At 44.3% G+C, this 19802-nt stretch overlaps 1 protein-coding gene across 1 annotated transcript in view; it reads left to right on the top strand.

Annotated features, from left to right (window-relative positions):
* The first annotated feature begins 10026 nt into the window (after positions 1 to 10026).
* CREB3L3 (cAMP responsive element binding protein 3 like 3) overlaps positions 10027 to 19802 on the top strand; it is a 533749-nt gene continuing 523973 nt past the window's right edge. Inside the window, exon 1 of the mRNA XM_077475725.1 lies at positions 10027 to 10172. Within this exon, the coding sequence (XP_077331851.1) occupies positions 10152 to 10172 (21 nt within the window). The 5' untranslated portion in view covers positions 10027 to 10151. The remainder of the gene's footprint in view (positions 10173 to 19802) is intronic.

Raw genomic sequence — 19802 nt, 5'->3', positions numbered from 1 at the left:
CAGTCCTGAAAAGAACCTTTGTGGACCTAATAGTAACATCTACTGATTAAACTGACTGTCCCTCGCTGCCACACACAGCTTCCTGCCTGTCCCTATTTAAACTGACAAAACAGAGGCTGCTGGAACAATAACTTGAATAGCACTCAAAACTATATCCTGTACTACTTTACCATACCAGTCCTGAGAAGGACTTTTGTGGACCTAATAGTAACAGCTAATGATTAAACTGACTGTCCCTGCTGCACACAGCGTCCTGTCCCTCTCTCTACACTGAAAAAAGACAGGCTGCTGCAACAATCACTAGCACAGCAGTGCCTCAAACCTATATCCTGAACTACACCTAACACCTATACCATACCAGTCCTTAAAATAACTTTTGTGGACCTAATAGCTAGCGATTTGGGTCACTGCAGTCTCTCCCTGCTCCACACAGCAACCTCTCCCTATAGTGACATACAAAAGAATGTAAAATGGCCACCAGAACGGGTCTATTTATAAGTTATGGGGAATGTCCAAGTGCCCATGTGCTGTAATGTCTCAATTGGCTGTCCTGTACCCCATGATGGATGTGTCATCATAGGTCAAAGTTATTTTACACAGTAAACACGGAAGTCCGCCGGGTGAACAGCGGCAATAGTCCGCCAAGCGGGCGGACCACAAACAGCCGAAATTTGCGAAACGACCGCCGGGCGAACCGTTCGGCCATCCCTAAACATGACTGCCAGATTGCTGTCCTTCCTGGACACCCCCTCTCTCTGGGCTCACATTACAGCCTTCCTCTAGCTGGGTACCATCATCAAAACGCTGGGCATCCTCCTGGAGCATGTACCCAACACTGTAGTCAAAAGTTTGGTGGACTCCTCAGGAGGACATGGTGGGGCTAGGGAAGTAGTGACTGATGCCATTGAGCCGAGGGAAGAGGCTTCGTTGGCAGCTGCTTTGCCAGACAAAGTACCCTGCTTTGCCAGACAAAGTGAGGGAGGATGAGGACGGCTTGGTCATTATACTGCAGCTATCAGAATCAACTGCCTGCCTGTAGTATTATTAGTATGAGAACACCGGCAATTGTATTCAGGTAAAGCTTTAGGTGCACACTGTGCAAAGGACACTAAAACAAAATACTGCAGATCCTGCCTGTATTTGTATGAGAACACTGGCAATTGTATTCAGGTAAAGCTTTAGGTGAACACCGTGCAAAGGACACTAAAACAAAATACTGCATCTCCCTGCCTGTATTTGTATGAGAACGCCGGCAATTGTATTCAGGTAAAGCTTTAGGTGCACACCGTGCAAAGGACACTAAGACAAAATACTGCAGCTCTCTGCCTGTGTTTGTATGAGAACACCGGTAATTGTATTCAGGTAAAGTTTTAGGTGCACACCGTGCAAAGGACACTAAAACAAAATACTGCAGCTCCTGCCTGTATTTGTATGAGAACACCGGCAATTTTATTCAGGTAAAGCTTTAGGTGCACACTTGTGCAAAGGACACTAAAACAAAATACTGCAGCTCCCTGCCTGCATTTGTATGAGAACGCCGGCAATTGTATTCAGGTAAAGCTTTAGATGCACACTGTGCAAAGGACACAGTACACTAAGTGAAAATAGTGCAGCTCCCTGCCTGTCAGTATATTATAAAGAGAATAAAAGGAACGGATCTAGCTAAACTGAATACAGTGTATAAATATATATACAACACACCTGGGATGCATATATCCTCTACACACTGTAACTGCAGCTAACTTACTTGTCTGCCTATTTTATCTAACTTAAATCAAATGACGCTGTCTCTCTGTCGAGCTCTCTCCGCCACCGCAACACACTACACAGGGCTGCCACGCAGGCATCCTTATATAGTGTGGGGCGTGTACTAAACCCCTGAGACATAATTGGCCAAAGCCACCCTGGCGTTTGTCAATCATGGCTCTCCGTTTTTTCTACGCTGTGATTGGCCAAAGCATACAAGTCATAGTGCATGCTTAGCTAGTCAGCAGCCAGCAATGCACTGCGATTCTGCAGTGAATTATGGGCCGCGACACGCCACTCGAATTTGGCGCGAACAGCCCATAATGTTCGGAATTTGCAGAACGGGCGAACAGACAATGTTCGACTTGAACATGAAGCTCATCCCTAGATAATAATGAAGCTGCTTTGCTGGTGATACTGATGGAGTTATTGCAAACTTATTTTCAAAGGCTTTTTTTTCTAGTGATATCAAGAATAATATTATTATGATTTTTTTTTTTAATATTTATAAGTTACCACAACACCATTATCCCCTAGTTTTTAAGATCAAAGCCACAACTATGTTGTTGTCCCTTGTTAATTTTACATGATATTTTTTTAAATGTAACTGCCTACTAGGGATGAGCTCGGTGTTTGAGTCGAACACATGTTCAACTCGAACACTGGCTGTTTGCCCGTTTGGCGAAGCCAGAACTGTTTGGGCCGTTTGCGCCATATTCGTGTGTCGCTCACGGCCCACAATGCACTGCGCCATTGCAGTGCATTGCTGGCTCATGATTGGCCAAGCATGCACTGTGACCCCGCATGCTTGGCCAATCACAGCACCGGCAGCGAGGAAAGCCCAATTATAGCTCAGGGAGGTTTAGTACATGCCCCACACTATATAAGGCCACCAGCGCGGCAGCCTTGTGTAGTGTGTTGCGGCGGTCAGGGAAAGAGGACGATAGGCAGGGACAGTGTCCCTTTATTACTGGTGTTCTATTTCTGTAATACAGGCATCTGCAGAAGTTAGAGTGGGTGTTGTGTGCCTCCTGCACAGTATACACCTGAAGATACCCCTTATTGCTCATGTTATGTTTCTGTAATACAGACATCTGCAGAAGTTAGAGTGGGTGTTGTGTGCCTCCTGCACAGTATACACCTGAAGCTACCCCTTGTTGCTGGTGTTCTGTTTCTGTAATACAGGCATCTGCAGCAGTCACAGTGGGTGTTGTGTGCCTCCTGCACAGTATACACCTGAAGCTACCCTTTATTGCTGGTGTTCTGTTTCTGTAATACAGGAATCTGCAGCAGTTAAAGTGGGTGTTGTGTGCCTCCTACACAGTATAGACCTGAAGCTACCCTTTATTACTGGTGTTCTGTGTCTGTAATACAGGCATCTGTAGAAGTTACAGTGGGTGTTGTGTGCCTCCTGCACAGTATACACCTGAAGATACCCCTTATTGCCGGTGTTCTGTGTCTGTAATACAAGCATCTGCAGCATTTACAGTGGGTGTTGTGTGCCTCCTGCACAGTATACACCTGAAGCCACCCCTTATTGCTGGTGTTGTTCTGTTTCTGTAACACAGGCAGGCAGCTGCAGTAATTACAGTCAGTGTACTGTGTCATCTGCTCAGTGTGCACCTAAAGCTACCCAATTGCTGGTTTTCCCATCTCCCTGCAGGCCGTTACTATGTCTGGGAGGCCAACAAGGAGAGGCAGACAGTCACAAGCCAATAAAAGAGGGCAAGCAGGCTCTGTGTCTAGAGACAACAGTGCTGGTCCTGTACGCAGTGCATCATCATCAGCGCGTGGCCATGGGACACGCTTGTCCTTATTTTCGGCAGCTGGACCTGTTGAGCCGCATCATGCCAAAGACTTGGTAGAGTGGATGACCAAGCCCTCCTCATCCTCTCTCACCCAGACTCAGGGTTCTAGCAAAGCAGCTGCCAACGCGTCCTCTTCCCTTGTCTCAATGTCATCAGTCACTCCTTCCCTAGCTCCACCATGTCCTCCTGAGGAGTCCCCGAACTGTTTGAGCACAGTGTTGGGTACATGCTCCAGGAGGATGCCCAGTGTTTTGAAGGCTCTAATGATGTTACCCAGCTAGAGGAAGGCAGTAGCGTGAGCGCAGAGAGTGGGGATACTCTGGAAGGAGAGCAATCTGGCAGTCATGTTCCATCAGCTGCAGTATACTGCCAGGTTTGCTCCAGTGATGAAGAGGGAAGGGATGATGAGGTCACTGACTCCATGTAGGTGCCTGATAGGAGAGAGGAGGAGGAGGCACATCTCCAATGAGGCAGGATGCCCCCCGGGGGCCAGCTTAGGGGCAGCACACGCGTGGCCAAAACATCAGCCGCTTGGGCACCACATGCTTGACCAGACATATGTTGACCTGCCATACAGCTCGTTGTTAAGTGCACCTTAAAGACCCACACCAAAGAACAAAGCAGACCTCTCCTTGCTCCTCATCAGCTGGGATCTCCAACCCCACTAGACCTTCAGTCCTCTCTGAAACCTGCACTGAGAGGAATGAATGTGTAGAATTAGGTGTCTCAGAGCAAAGAACTTTCGGACACTCTGCTAGCAGTACACTGATGTCAGCAGGCAAATTTCCCTGCCCCAGCTGCTGGACCGTCAAAAGAAGTTCACTCCCAGCCATCCACATGCCCAGCAGTTGAATGCTAGCTTGGCTAAATTGCTAGCATTTCAACTGCTGCCTTTTCAGTTGGTACACTCTGCCCCCTTCCGTGAGTTTGTGCTAACCTACGCTGCATGGCCTCCCTAATCCTGCAAATCCTGCAGAAGGATCATCGTATTCTTCGGATCAAGGAGAGGGACCATTACTGGCTGGCCACTCTTCTTGATCCATGGTACAAGGGTAAGGTTGCGGACCTTATCTTGCTGTCGCAGAGGGAGCAGGGGATGAGACAGCTCCGGGAGACATTGCAGAAAGGTCTGTGCAACGCCTTCCCAGAGACTGGGAGGTTACAAACTGCTTGTCCTGGACAACGTGTTGCTGAGGCTTCGGTCAGTCACAGAAGGAGCGGTGGAGAAGGTGGCCATCTGACTGATGAGTTCAGACAAATTTTTAGTCCGCAGCTCCAAGGTATGATCGGTTCCAGCAACCATCGCTAGGTGTCTGATTTACATGGTGCAGGAATACCTAGGGGCAAGGTCAGACTCAGACACCTTTCCCACCGAAAATCATCTGGCTTACTGGGTCTTGAGGATGGATCACTGGCCAGAGCTTGCACAGTATGCAATTGAGCTACTGACTTGCCCTGCATCCAGCCTTCTTTCAGAACGCACCTTCAGTGCTGCCGAAGGCTTTGTAACCGATCACAGGGTGCGCCTGTCCACCGACTTGGTTGATTGGCTGACCTTCATAAAGATGAATCAGTCTTGGATCACCACCAGCTACCAAGCACCTGAAGCTGATGTAACCGAATAATTTTTTTTTTTAAATGTCACATCCCTTCAAGACTGCCTATGCTGAGTGACTGTCCTGTTATGTTGACTGACTATCCTCTTCCTCCTCAATGATCCTGCTGATAGCTTGGAAGAACATTTTTGGTTCTGGGTGACGCCACCAGTGGCTAAGGCCCAATTTTTCAGCCCCTGTTTAACAGGGGCATGTAATTAAAATTTTTGATGCAATGCTTTGTAGTAGGGCTCATTCCTGTACTCCAACTAGAGTATCTGGAAGAGGTTGCAGTGTCATGGTACCAGTGCTTAAGGCCCAATTTTTCAGCCCCTGTTTAACAGGGGCATGTAATTCCAATTCTTGATCTAATATTCCACAGCAGGGCCTGTTTCTGCGCCCACCGAGAATAACTGTGAGGACTTAGTGTTGTGCCACCAGCACCACAACCACCAAAGGCCCAATTTTTCTACCACTGTTAGTGGCGTATCCAGGGTATGGCACATATGGCAAGTGTCATGGGCGCCATATGAAGGGGGCGCTGCTGAGCAGGGACTAGCATTACAGTTTTTTACTTCTTTTAAAAAGTAGAGTTTTCGAAACTTCTCTCTGTTCCTACTTACTTATTGGGGTGTGTAATTACATTTTCTTGGACCCCATCAGATCAACATAGGGGCCCAGGAACTTTTTCTTAATTCTCGGGAGCATGTACATGTGGCCGTCCTGCTGTGATTCTCTGCCCTGCTCCAGTCCTCAGGTGCTGAAATGTGAGGCGACATGCTTCTTACAAGGAACATCTGGGGGAGAGTGTGGATGCATGTGCCAAGATCTATAGAGGTTATCAGTGGAGAGATTGTCAGTCTGCAGTTGTGTCCTGGCTCAGAGCTGCTCTGCAAAGTTGTAGGAGCTGAAAGTGCAGGGAGGCTGGGATTGGAGGAAAGAGGGGGAGGTAATAAAGCCAGGGTCTGACATCCCAGCACAAATCACAGTGATAACACTCACTGCCCAGGTACAGCTGTACAGCTTAGCATCCCCGGGATCCCTGTAGACGTGCCTTCTTCTCACCCCCCCTCCAGGGCTGAAGCTGCTCTGTGCATTAGTGAGCATCACACAGAGAAACAGAGAAAGATCCCCCCACAGATATGACTGACTCAGGCATAGACCGGCTGGAGGTCCTAAACTGAGGACAGAGAGGGATAGAGACTCAGGTAGGCAGTAATAGGGTCAGAGCAGGGGAGTAAAGCTTCCATTCTACCACCCAGTCTCCATACAAGCCTGTATAAATGCATTCCTGTTTTGTCACAATATTAACAGTATCATTTTTCAGAGAAGCCCCTTCCTCTCCAGCTGAAGTCAGGTGGGAGACCCTGTTGCTAGTGACAAACCTTCAGTGGGAGAGAACCTTCCACCTACCTCTATGGAATTGCTTCCTCTCTAAATACTACAGAATCTTCATCACTAGTGATGGGAGTGATTCCAGAGGGACCAACTGGCAGCCTTGTTGTGATCCTGCCACTGTCAGTTAATTTTGATTGGCATAAAGGCATGTGCACAGGGGGTAGGACAGCGATGGGGAGCTCCAGTGAGAGCCCATGGTCACCGAACAGCAACTGTTAGGCCCCTTTCACACTGGGGCATCGGTGGTAAAGCGCCAATATTTTTAGCAGTGCTTTACCGCTGTTTTTGCAGGGGTTTTCGGCCACTAGCAGGGTGGTTTTAACCCCCGCTAGCGGCCAAAAAAGGGTTGATACAGCCCGCAAAAAGTGCCGCTGCAGCTGCGCTTTGCTGGCGGTTTGGCAGCTGTGCCCATTCATTTCAATGGGCAGGAGCGGTGTATACACCGCTCCTTCACCACTCCAAAGATCCTGCTTGCAGGACTTTACTTAGCGTCCTGCAAGCACACCACCTCAGTGTAAAAGTACTCAGGCTTTCAACCTGAAGAGACACGAGAGGCTCTTTACAGGCACTATACAGGCGCTATTTTTAGCGCTGTAGCACCTGTAAAGCACCTCAGTGTGAAAGGGGTCTTAGGCCTGAAGGAGTTGAGACCGGAGCATGTCCTAGGCCTGATCCGGGTCACAGAGTGAGTTACTGGCAGAAGACCTGTCATTGGCCTGTGGTAGGCGCTGTGTGTATCATTAACATTGTTTGTCCTCTGTCATCAGATTATCTGTGCAGATCTGAGGAGAATGTGTTCAGCATTGATTTCACTCGCTTCAAGATTTGGGACCCGGAGACTGGCACTTTTCTCTTTGAGATCTCCAAACTCTGCTCAGGTACCTGTCATGGAGGGTGCCTTTCCTGGGGCAGGTCTCCTTCATACTTCAAGTAGAACTAGAGTTGTTGGATGGAGTAACTGAGGGTTATTGTTCCCAATTTGAAATCCATTTGACATTTCATTTCCATTTGGTTGCGGGTGCATGTCCTTGAATGCACACTCTCTGTGATCGGGAGCATGTTCCTGCACCCAAACGGATATCAAAGTGAGAGCAGGGGCTGTGTTCATGCAGCTGCTGCTTCCCAATTGATTTGAATTGGCCTGCCTGCCCGTGGATGTTTATCTGTGTGCATCTCATGCACTGAAAACACGGCCCTGTACACTTAAAATGTTTTGACAGGGGCACAGTTTCAGTGCTTTCCATAGGTGCAATTTTCACTAGATACGCTTCTGACCACTGTTCAACAATGGCATGTAATTACAATTCTTGATATAATCCAGCGCCCCCCAAGAGTCACTTTGAGGGCTTACAGTGTTGTGGCAAAACCAACACCTTAGGCCCACATTTCTGCAGAGCATATAGGGCAAACATCCAACTTACAAACGTCTCCTACTTGCAAACGGAAGGAGACAACAGGAAGGGAGATGAAAAACCCTTCCCTATGTTTTCCAAAAAGCTTAAAAATAGATTTTTGACTGGAGCTACACTTTAAAAATGTACCAGTTCAAAATTACAAACAGATTCTACTTTAAACAACAAACCTATACAGTCCCTGTCTTGTTTGCACCGCCTGTATACTGCTGTTTTGAGTATATAGGGCCTGGGGGCCCCACGCCTTTTGCTTTTTTAAATTTGGGTACACGATTCCCCTTAAAGCGGAGGTCCACCCTAAAATGGACCTCCGCTCATCGGAATCCCCCCCCCCCCTCCGGCGCCACAATTGGCACCTTTCAGGGGGGAGGGGGGTGCAGTTACCTGGATAATCCAGGTAACTGCACCCACTTCCGGGATAGCTGTCTGCAGAAAGGGGCGTAGATTACGCCCCTTTCCGCAACTGCCCGCCCCTTTGCGCAAGTGCCCCGCTGCCTGCTGGGAAACACACAGTTCCCAGAGGCAGCGGGGACCATCCGGATTGCGCCGCGCGGCTCGCGCATGCGCAGTAGGGAACCAGGAAATGAAGCCGAAAGGCTCCATTTCCTGATTCCCATACCCAAGATGGCGGCGGCAGGACCCGACAGACGACCTAGCGATCGGCTTCGGGTGCCGACATCGCGGGCGCGCTGGACAGGTAAGTGTCACTATTTTAAAAGTCAGCAGCTGCAGTATTTGTAGCTGCTGGCTTTTAAAAAAAAAAAAACGCGGAGTCCCGGTGGACTCCCGCTTTAATATCTGTACAAGACCCAAGGGGACTGGTAATGGGCAGGGGGGGGCTACCCATGCCATTTTTCTCAATGATTTTCATCCGGAACAAGACATGACATTAAAACCACAAGCAGTTTTAAATTACTTTTTTTCCGTTAAATGTAATTTTGTGCAGGGACTGTTCTAAACACAGGAAACACGTGCCACTTCACAGGCATACTATAGACACCCTCCAGGCATGAAATTTAAAGTAATATTTCACAATTTTTTTCCACTTTAATCGTCATTAAAATCAGTGCTCCCGAAAAAAAAATGGTAGTTTTTAAAAAAAATGTTGGCATTGATCCATGTCCCCTGGGACAGGAGCCGGGTCCCCAAACCCTTTTTAGGACAATATCTTGCATATTAGCCATTAAAATTAGCAATTTTGATTTCGAACTTTCGAGTCCCATAGACTTTAATGGGGTTCTAAAGTTCGTATGAATTTTCGGACCGTTCGAAAGTTCTGGTGCAAACCGAACTGGGGGGTGTTCGGCTCATCCCTAATGCCTACTCCCAAACTGTCATTTGAAGTAAAACACATAGCCAAGTATTATTCGCCACAATTTTTTTTATTGTGCATTAAAAATAAAAAATAAAAATAAATGCTATCTGCCAAAAAGTGCATTCTATGCATCCAAAAATATAGAAAATATACCAAATCAAATCATTATTCAACCAAAAAAATAATGTCAAAGCAATAATTCCAAGGCTAGTTATCTCCTCCGATTCCACAACATGTCTGGTTGACAAACGGCTGTTCAGTGCGAACTGAAAAACGCAAAAAGAAAAGCGCAAATCAACACTCAAACTTCTAGTATCATGAAATTAGCAAAAGGAGCCCAAAGGGTGGCGCTAAAGAGCTAAAAAAAACATGTAGTACGTAACTACATTCGTAATTGTTGGGCAACATTTGTGTGACCGTGTGTATGCAAGACAAGTTTGAGCCAGCGCCCTTCGGACGAAATTCCATAGATTTGTTGGCTAATAAACCGATCGCGTGTACGAGGCATTAGAGTTTAGGACACCTTCAACTAAACAATTTCTAATTCCACCACTGCAGTTTTGCTTCCATGCAGCCTGTGAGCTCTTTTCCTATTAAGTATAATAGAGGTTATAGTGATGTAGTAATGTATGTGAAAGGTCAAAGCAACATCAGGGAACTTTGTACTCTTGTTTTTCAAACATTGTGTGATGATCCCAGCCCAGTGACAAGCACCTGGGGGTGGGAAGTTGGCCATTGAACAAGGAAATTGTTTTGCAATAAGTCTAAGTACAACATATTAGTCAAAGAACTTAGATGAGCATACCAGACACCAGATATATTCAGGGAAGGACATTTAGCTTCAAGTAATGTTAATCTGAATGACTCTCTTAGACATATGGAGGTAGAAAAAAGACAGGTATGTTACATTTTACTTAACAGAACCTTGTGGTCCATACTTGTGAGACAAAATTTGTGTCCATTTTTCAAATTTGTTTAAGTTGTGTATACAGATTTGAATCTGACTCTGGTCCTTGAAGTTGTATTAGTGTGTCCATGCACACTGGCTTAAAAAGTGCTGCTTTTATAGGAGTTTTGTGTTCTGCCTGTAGAAGCAGCTTAATGCTATCCTGTATCCATGCACATTAGGACGATTACAGGCATATTTTAAACTCAACGTTTAGAAGCAGGGAAAAAAAAAACCCTTCTGGTTTGCATTTCTGATTGGAGCTTTCTGGCAGAAAAACACAAAACTCTCCTAAACTAATTTTTTTCTGCCAAAGGAACAGGATTTTTTTTTAAGCCCAGTATGCATGGAGCCTAATGTTGATAAGAAAAGCTTAGCAGTTTGTATTCTGTTATCTACCCTTAATTTTTTTGCCTATTCTTGTGTTTTATCCTTAAAAATATGAAAAATGCTATATCAATTATTGTTAAATTTAAAAAAATCAATAACTTATTACAAATAGTGTATTACATACAAAGTGCGTCCTCCTAAATTATTGCATAATTATGTTTATATACCTAGCATTATGACTCACTAATACCACGTACACACAATCAGAATTTCGGCCAGCAAAAGACCGATGAGAGCTTTTCATCGGAAAATGCGACCGTGTGTATACTCCATCGGAATTTAGCTGTCCGAATTCCCGGCAGCAAAAATTTGAGAGCATTTTCTCAATTTTCAGACGGAAAAACTTTCTGTCAGAAATTCTGATCGGGTGTATGCAATTCCGACGCAAAAAAACTCATGCATGCTCAGATTTAACTACGAGATGGAAGCTATTGGCTACTCGGTATTGAACTTCATTTTTCTAGTCCCGTCATACGTGTCGTACGTCACCGCGTTCTTGACGCTCGGAATTTGGTGTGACTGTGTGTATGCAACACAGCTTGAGCGAAATCCCATCGAAATTCCATCGGGAAAACCATCAGAGCTTTTTCCAACCAAAATTCTGATCGTGTGTGCGTGGCATAAGAGTGTGTTTTCTTTAGTACATAAAATCTCATTTTTATATGGGTTTTATTTATCTTCTGGCAAGGCTAAATGCTTAAATTTGAAACAAAAGTACATTTTATGAAATTAAGCAGGTTTTCTTACAGTCAAATAAATTTAAGGGAGTGTACATAAAGACACATAAACGGATATTGTTTTCAACTGGTTCACCAAATATTTTCTGCTTAGTCTTTCACCTAGTTATAAATTGGATTTTTTTTTTTGTACTCTGCATGTATACAATGTAATCAATCAGCAGACATTTTTTTCATTTTACAATACATGATGTTTATTGAAAAAAGGGAGTGAAATAACAATACAATTGAGAAACCATAAACCATTTGACATGGCATAGTATAATATAGATTACAATAGCCACAAGTTACAGTTTGTCCAACATAAAATAAAGAAAGCAGATAAATGGTCACAATATACAAAGTGAACAGTAAAGTATCATACACAATTTCGGGGAGAGACCCAGGATATGAAGAACCAGCAAAAAGGAGAGGATTGAGAGAATGAGAGGAAGTCAAGAGGGAATGGGGAATATGGGAGAGGGAAGTGGGATGGGTGGAAGAGAAACCTCAATAGTCTACCCACTGATATATATTTGGAAGTGCTAGGGGGCATGAGACTCATGCAAGCCCCTCAGTGGGACATCCTGGGAAGCTACACCTTGTCATACTTCCAGGGACATCCTCTACTGATATAAGTGAGCTTATACATGGGAAGAGCCACATGGATGGTGTCCTCTCAAGACGACACCACAAGCTCCACTTCAGAATATCTTTTTTGAAGTAGTATAGAGGAGAAGATAACATTTTCAAATGATGGGACCGTTGTAAATCATCATGAAGTCCCAGTAAAACCATATCAGGCGAGAGGAGCATAGATAGCTATAGCTGCAGATTGATTAGCTTGAAAACTTCAGACCAAATAGGAATAACCCTAGGACATGTCCAAAACATTTGTATAAAGGATCCCGTGTGTAACTGGCAGCGGAGACAGGTAGGATCTCACTCCGGGTATATCCGAGAGAGCCTCAGAGGTTATAGTAAACCCTATGTAGAAACTTCACCTGTAGAAGTTTATCTTTAGAGGAGATGACCAGCTTAGGACCCTGCTCCAAAGCATCCTCTTAGTCCCCCTCGTTTAAAGAAGGATATCCTCCCTCTGATCACCCACAGCTTTTCTAATTTAGGGGTATTGACACACAGAAACGCTCCACAAAAGGGCAGATAATTTTTTTTCAGATCTCGCTGGACCAGCAGCTCTTCAATAGGGTCCGCCCTGAGAATAGGTTGTTGCAGAAACTGCGCCCTGGTCGTGTGTCTTTTTTTTTTTTTATTAATTCATTTTTATTATTTATTTTTCCTTATACAAATGTAACAAACAAATATCAAACAGTCATAAGAAATCAAAGCATAAACAAATCCTTCAATATCTCCTCATTTACATACATATCCATCGCTACTATATAGTAGTACTGGAAGGTGGCCAAGGGGTTACTGGAGGAGAAGAGAAACCCTGTGTTTTATAATAAAAAAAAAAGGATTAATTTAATTTTCCCCCCTGTGTTATATCCCTTCTTTATGTGCTTTTATTATACTCTTGTGATTTCCTTGCTTCAGTGTTAGTGAGAAAAAAAAAACATCTGATGGTTAAGTTATGGGCATGTATATTGACCCTTAACCATCTTCGTATATATATATATATATATATGCTGTGTTAAATCATAATTACGTGATTTTATTCCATGTGTATCCTTACTTTAGCGTATTATTTATATATTTAGGAGGATCCTGTGGGTCCTTCACCTTCCTTTATATTTTCTAAAAGTTGTGCTATTTACTTGTGTGTATCTCCACTATTAGTTATCTCTCTCCCTCCCCCCCTCCCAAATCCACCTTCTAATAGTGCTTACATCACTTATTCACTCCACATATACCTTAAAAAAGTTGTGGTTCAGTTCTCATTTATTTACCCTATCTCTGGTGCACATTTGAGAGAAATGAGCACCTGCAGCAACTTGTACGTTTTTCTTTCCCTTTCTTCCTAGGGGATTCGGGAAGGGTTATCAAAATTCTTCATCTAGTACTGTATATCTTAATCTTTCTCTATCTCTAGGGAATAGTGCTTCCAGCCTGCCCATCTATTTTTAAATTTTTCTTGTTGGTTTTTTATATCATGCATCCATTTTTCAGCATCCATTATTTTATCTACCTCTCTCTTTCATTCCAATAAGGTGGGACATGTTGTCTGCTTCCAGTACCTAGGTATTAATATTTTTGCTGCGTTTAGCAAATGTGGTGTGACACCTTTTTTATATGATTTGATGGATCCCGCTGTCCCATGGAACAAATGGTGTAGAGGTGTCATCTCTATGGGTTTTGCTGTTATCCTCTCTATCCATAATGCCACTCCCTCCCAGAATACCCTAATTTTTGGGCAATACCACCATATATGGAGGTATGTATCCCTATCTTTACACCCCCTCCAGCAATGCCCATCAGCTGTTGGGTATATCTCTGCTATTCTAGCTGGGGTCCGATACCATCTAACCATTACCTTGTATGACATTTCTTGTATTGCTGCACTTATTGATGTAGAGTGCGTCAATTCCATAAATTTTTTTTATTTGTGTTGGGCCAAATGTACATCTTAATTCCTTCTCCCATTCTCTAATAAAGTAAGGGGTTGTGCCACTTTGTCCGCTAAGAACCAGTTTATACATCTGAGATAGTAATTTGACTTGATTTTGCCATTTTCATGCACATCTTCTCATATGTCATGAGGGAGCTCAGGGGTCTTACTTGAGGTTCTAATTTATTAAAGAAATCTCTCATTTGATAATATCTCCACCCAGACATATGTATATCCCCTTGAGATGATACCAACTCTATTAACCACTTCAATACCCGGCCATAGTCATATGACAGCCACAGATGGGATCTCCCATCCTGGGTGGACGTCATATGACGGCCTCGGTATTGCGCCACTCCTGTGGGCCCCCCGGGCACAGCCCATCCCCGATCTGTGGGATTTTCCTCCCCATCGACCCCCCCCCCCATACATGTGACCGGCGTGTCCAATCACAGCCGGTCACATGTACTGTGCCATTATAGGGCTCGTTCACGCACCTAGGGGGCGTGCAGAGCGCCGATCTGGGATGCGGCTTGTCACCCTGACACAGCCCAACCCCGATCGCAGTAAAGAGCCAATGAAATTGGCTCTTTACCACGTGACCGGCTGTGTCCAATCACAGCCGGTCACAGAATGTAAACAAACCGTGGTAACGAGATGTTACCGGGTTCTCCTCCTCTCACACTGATCGTGTGTGAGGAGGAGATTGCGGTAACACCTCGTTACCGCTCAGTGTACACCAACACACACTGATTACCCCCCCAATAAAGAGGACCTGTCACCACCCATCAAAGTACCTGTCATCACCCATCACAGACCATCTGAGTGCCCAAGTACCTGTCAGCCCATCTGAGTACCCGAGTACCTGTCAGCCCATCTGAGTACCCGAGTACCTGTCCCAGCCCATCTGAGCACCCGAGTACCTGTCCCAGCCCAGAGTATCCGAGTACCTGAGTATCTGTCAGCCCATCTGTGTTCCCGAGTACCTGTCCCAGCCCATCTGAGTAACCAAGTACCTGTCCCAGCCCATCTGTGTACCCGAGTACCTGAGAATCTGTCAGCCCATCTGAGTACCCGAGTACCTGTCCCAGCCCATCTGAGAACCCGAGTATCTGTCCCAGCCCATCTGAGTACCCGAGTACCTGAGTACCTGTCAGCCCATCCCAGTACCTGAGTACCTGTCCCAGCCCATCTGAGTACCCGAGTACCTGTCCCAGCCCATCTGTGTACCCGAGTACCTGAGTATCTGTCAGCCCATCCCAGTACCTGAGTACCTGTCCCAGCCCATCTGAGTACCCGAGTACCTGTCCCAGCCCATCTGAGTACCCGAGTACCTGAGTATCTGTCAGCCCATCTGTGTACCCGAGTACCTGTCCCAGCCCATCTGAGTAACCGAGTACCTGTCCCAGTCCATCTGTGTACCCGAGTACCTGAGAATCTGTCAGCCCATCCGAGTACCTGAGTACCTGTCCCAGCCCATCTGAGTACCCGAGTACCTGTCCCAGCCCATCTGTGTACCCGAGTACCTGAGTATCTGTCAGCCCATCTGAGTACCCGAGTACCTGTCCCAGCCCATCTGAGTACCCGAGTACCTGAGTACCTGTCCCAGCCCATCTGAGTACCTGTCAGCCCATCTGAGTACCCGAGTACCTGAGTACCTGTCAGCCCATCTGAGTACCCGAGTACCTGTCAGCCCATCTGAGTACCTGCGTACCCGAGTGCCTGTCACAGCCCACCTGAGTACCCGAGTACCTGTCACAGCCTATCTGTGTACCCGAGTACCTGTTACAGCCCATCTGAGTACCTGAGTACCTGTCACAGTCCATCTGAGTACCTGTCACAGTCCATCTGAGTACCCGAGTACCTGAGTACCTGTCACAGCCCATCTGAGTACCTGAGTACCTGTCACAGTTCATCTGAGTACCCGAATGCCTGTCGGAGTACCCAAGTACCTGTCACCAGCCCGTCTGAGTACCCGAGTACCTGTCACCTGCCCGTCGGAGTACCCAAGTACCTTTCACCAGCACGTCGGAGTACCAGAGTACCTGTCACCAGCCCATCGGAGTACCTGTCACCTGCCCGTCAGAGTAACAGAGTACCTGTCACCAGCCCGTCAGAGTATCCAAGTACCTATTTGCAGTCCATGCCTCTTAGAATACACATTGGGGTCTTTGCTTTCCAAAATGGGGTCATTTTGTGGGTAATTCTATTGTCCTGGTGCTCCAGGACCTTCAAAAGTGTGATAGGTAGGAACGAAATGAGATGTGTAATTTATGCTCCTAGAACCCCTGAAGGTACCACTTCCATGTTGGACCTCTGTATATGGCCAGGCTGTGTAAAAGTCTCACACATGTGGTATCGCAATACTCAGGAGGAGTAGCAGAATGTGTTTTCGGGTGTAATTTTTGCTATATACATGCTATGTGTTAGAAATATCTTAAAAATTTACAACTTTGTGTTAAAAAAAAAGATTTTAATTTTCTTTCCACATTTTCTGAGGACTTGTGTAAAAAAATTAACCGCTCAAAAGACTCATAATGCTTCATAGAATATACTTTGGGGTGTTTGTTTTCCAAAATGGGGTCCTTTTGTGGGTAATTCCATTGTCCTGGTGCTCCAGGGCCTTCACAAATGTAATAGGTCGTTAGGAAATTAGAGGTGTAATTTATGCTCCTAGAACACCTGACGGCGCTCTCTGCATGTTGGATCTTTGTATGTGGAAACTCTGTGTAAAAGTCACACACATGTGGTATCGCCATACTCAGGATGAGTAGCAGAATGTATTTTGGGGTGTAATTTTTGCTATGTACATGCTTTGAGTTAGAAATATCTTATAAACTGACCACTTTGTGTAAAAAAAAATATTTTTCATTTTCTTTCCACGTTTTCCGAAGACTAGGAAAATTAGAGGTGTAATTTATGCTCCTAGAACTCCTTACGGTGCTCCCTGCATTTTGGACTTCTCTGTGTGGCTAGCCTGTGTAAAAGTCCCACACATGTGGTATCGCCATACTCGGGAAGAGTTGCAGAATGTATTTTGGGGTGTAATTGGAAGTATGCATATGCTGTGTATGTGAAATAACTTGTTATTATGACAATTTTGTAAAAAAAAAAAAAAAAACATTCTTCTTTTTCCCAAGAATTGTGGGAAAAAATTACAACTTCAAAAAACTCACCATGCCTCTTACTAAATACCTTGGACTGTCTACTTTTCAAAAAAGGGTCATTTGGGGGGTATTTGTACTTTCCTGACATTTCAGAGCCTCAAGAAAGAACATAGGCCGTCAGTGTATCAGGTGTGATCGTGTGATAAATTTTCAATAATTTGCACCATAGCTTGTAGACTCTATAACTTTCAAAGAGACTAAATAATATCCACTAATTTGGTTTATTTTTACCAAAGAGATGTAGCTGTATAAATTTTGGCCCAAATTTATGAACAAAAATGACTTATTTGCAAAATGTTTTCATAGAAACGAAAAAAAGGTGTTTTTTTTTCAAAATTTTCGCTCTTTTTTCACTTATGCTGCAAAAAAAAAAAAAAAAAAAACCTGTGGTGATTAAATACCACAAAAAGAAAGCTCTATTTGTATGAAAAAAAATGATAAAAATTTTGTTTGGGTACAGTGTTGCATGACTGAGTAACTGGCATTCAAAGTGTGAGAGTGCTGAAAGCTAAAAATTGGTCTGGTAAGGAAGCTGTATAAATGCCCTGTATTGAAGTGGTTAAAGAGAGTAAACTTCCTAATGGGGCATATCTTGAACACATTGTATTCCCCCTGAGCCCTAGGAGCCTAATGCTCCCTTTTCTTCCCCTGGGGGGAACCATGGGTATCCACCTAATGGGGCTAGCGGTGATGTGCGTGGGGCGTATTTCCCATTTTTATTCATTCTATCCCATACTGCTAACGTATTCCGTGTAAGTGGAGATGTCCAGTTTGATAACCCTCGCTTGTATCCATGGGGCCCCTGCTAAATTTCTGCCCGCCATACTTTCTTCTACTAGACCCATGCCTTATTTAGGGAGTCGTAGCACTAGTTTAAAATACGTACCAAAGACATTGCTCTGTAATACAGAAAGATATCTGGAAGCCCTATCCCTCCTTCCTTCTTATTTCTGCGCAATATATAATATGCTATCCTAGGTTTTTTGTTGTTCCTTATAAAAGATACAAACATTTTACGTATTCTCTTAAAAAAGACCTGGGGTAGTGATATAGGTACGGTATACAGAATATATATATTATTCTAGGTATTATGTTCATTTTCAAGGTATTCATCCTTCCGAACCATGTCAGTGAGTGACCTTTCCACCTATTTAGGTCTTTAGTTATTTCTGTTATTAGAGATCCATAATTAAGTTCATATAGAGATTTGACCTCTGCCATGATATGTACGCCTAAGTAGTACAATGATTTATTTTTTTCACATAAATGGAAAGTTATTCTTCACAGACATGGACATTGATGGTGGTACATGACAGGGTAATATTATGGATTTCTCCATGTTTATTTTAAAGTTAGACAATTTTCCATATCTTTGAACCTCCTCCATCAATGCCATTATTGATCCCTGTGGCTCAGAAAGGTAAAATAGTAAACCATCAGCGTATGCTGATACCTTGTGCTCTTTGGAGCCTATACTAACCCCTTTTATTCCTTTATTTTCTCTCACCCTACACAGAAATAGTTCCAGAGTCAAGGCAAACAATATTGGAGAGAGGGGGCACCCCTGTCTCGTGCCATTTCGTATGTCAAACAGCCTGATAGAGTACCGTTTACTTTGACTCTGGCTCTCGGGTTTGCCTACAAGGCTGCTATCCATCCCATCATTCGCTCTCCCGTGCCTATTGCTTTCAGAACTTCCATCATAAAGGTCCAGTCTACTCTATCGAATGCCTTTTCAGCATCCATTGATAGCACTGTTCTGGGTGACTTATCTGGTCCATTTTGCATCCAATAGAGTATATGTAAAGGCTCATATGGTGTTCTCTTTGGTTTCTCTGCCTTTCATAAAACCCATCATAATGGACCAATTGTGTTACTGGTTGCTATGATTTTTGCCATTAATTTAGTGTCTGAATTAAGAAGGGATATGGGTCTGTAATTAGCACAAATCCATGGGCCCTTCCCGGGTTTTGGTAGGACTGTTATATATGCTATCAATGCTTCTGGAGACAGTGGATTAGAGGCTGTAATTTTATTGAAATATCTACATAAGGGTGTTTCTAAAATATGGGCAAACTTCTTATAATATGCATTTGTTAGCCCGTCTGGTCTTGGGCTTTTCCCCATCGGCAGGTTCTCTATTGCTTTGCTTATTTCCTCTTTAGTTATTGGCCCTTCTCATTTTTCTATTATCCTAGGGGGGAACGCTGGTATTGTGGAGCTACTAATGACTTCTCTCATCTCTTCTACCCTCCCCCTATCTTCCGCCCGTCATAAGGTGGGTTGAATGTCATACAGCCCCTTATAAAATTGTTGAAATTCTGCGGCTATTAATTTCTTATCCATTACTTGTTTATTATTCACTCGAATACCATGAACATGGGAACGTTCTTACTTTTTTTAACCACTTCAATGCCAGGCACGTAAACACCTTCCTGCCCAGACCAATTTTGAGCTTTCAGCGCTGTCGCACTTTGAATGACAATTGCGCGGTCATGCTATGCTGTACCCAAATGAAAATTTTATAATTTTTTCCCAGAAATAGAGCTTTCTTTTGGTGGTATTTGATCACCTCTACGGTTTTTATTTTTTTCTAAACAAATAAAAAAAATACCGAAAATTTTGAAAAAAAAATATGTTTTTTTTGTTTCAGTTTCAAAACTTTGTAAATAAGTAAGTTTTCTCCTTCACTGATGGGGCGGCACTGATGGGCACCAATGAGGTGGCACCAATGAAGTGG

This window comes from Lithobates pipiens, unplaced genomic scaffold, assembly GCF_037356315.1.
Source record: "Lithobates pipiens isolate NorthernLeopardFrog02 unplaced genomic scaffold, aLitPip1_a1.2 Scaffold_13, whole genome shotgun sequence".
In the NCBI taxonomy this organism is placed as follows: domain Eukaryota; kingdom Metazoa; phylum Chordata; class Amphibia; order Anura; family Ranidae; genus Lithobates; species Lithobates pipiens.
This window is presented reverse-complemented; position numbering and strand designations above follow the sequence as displayed.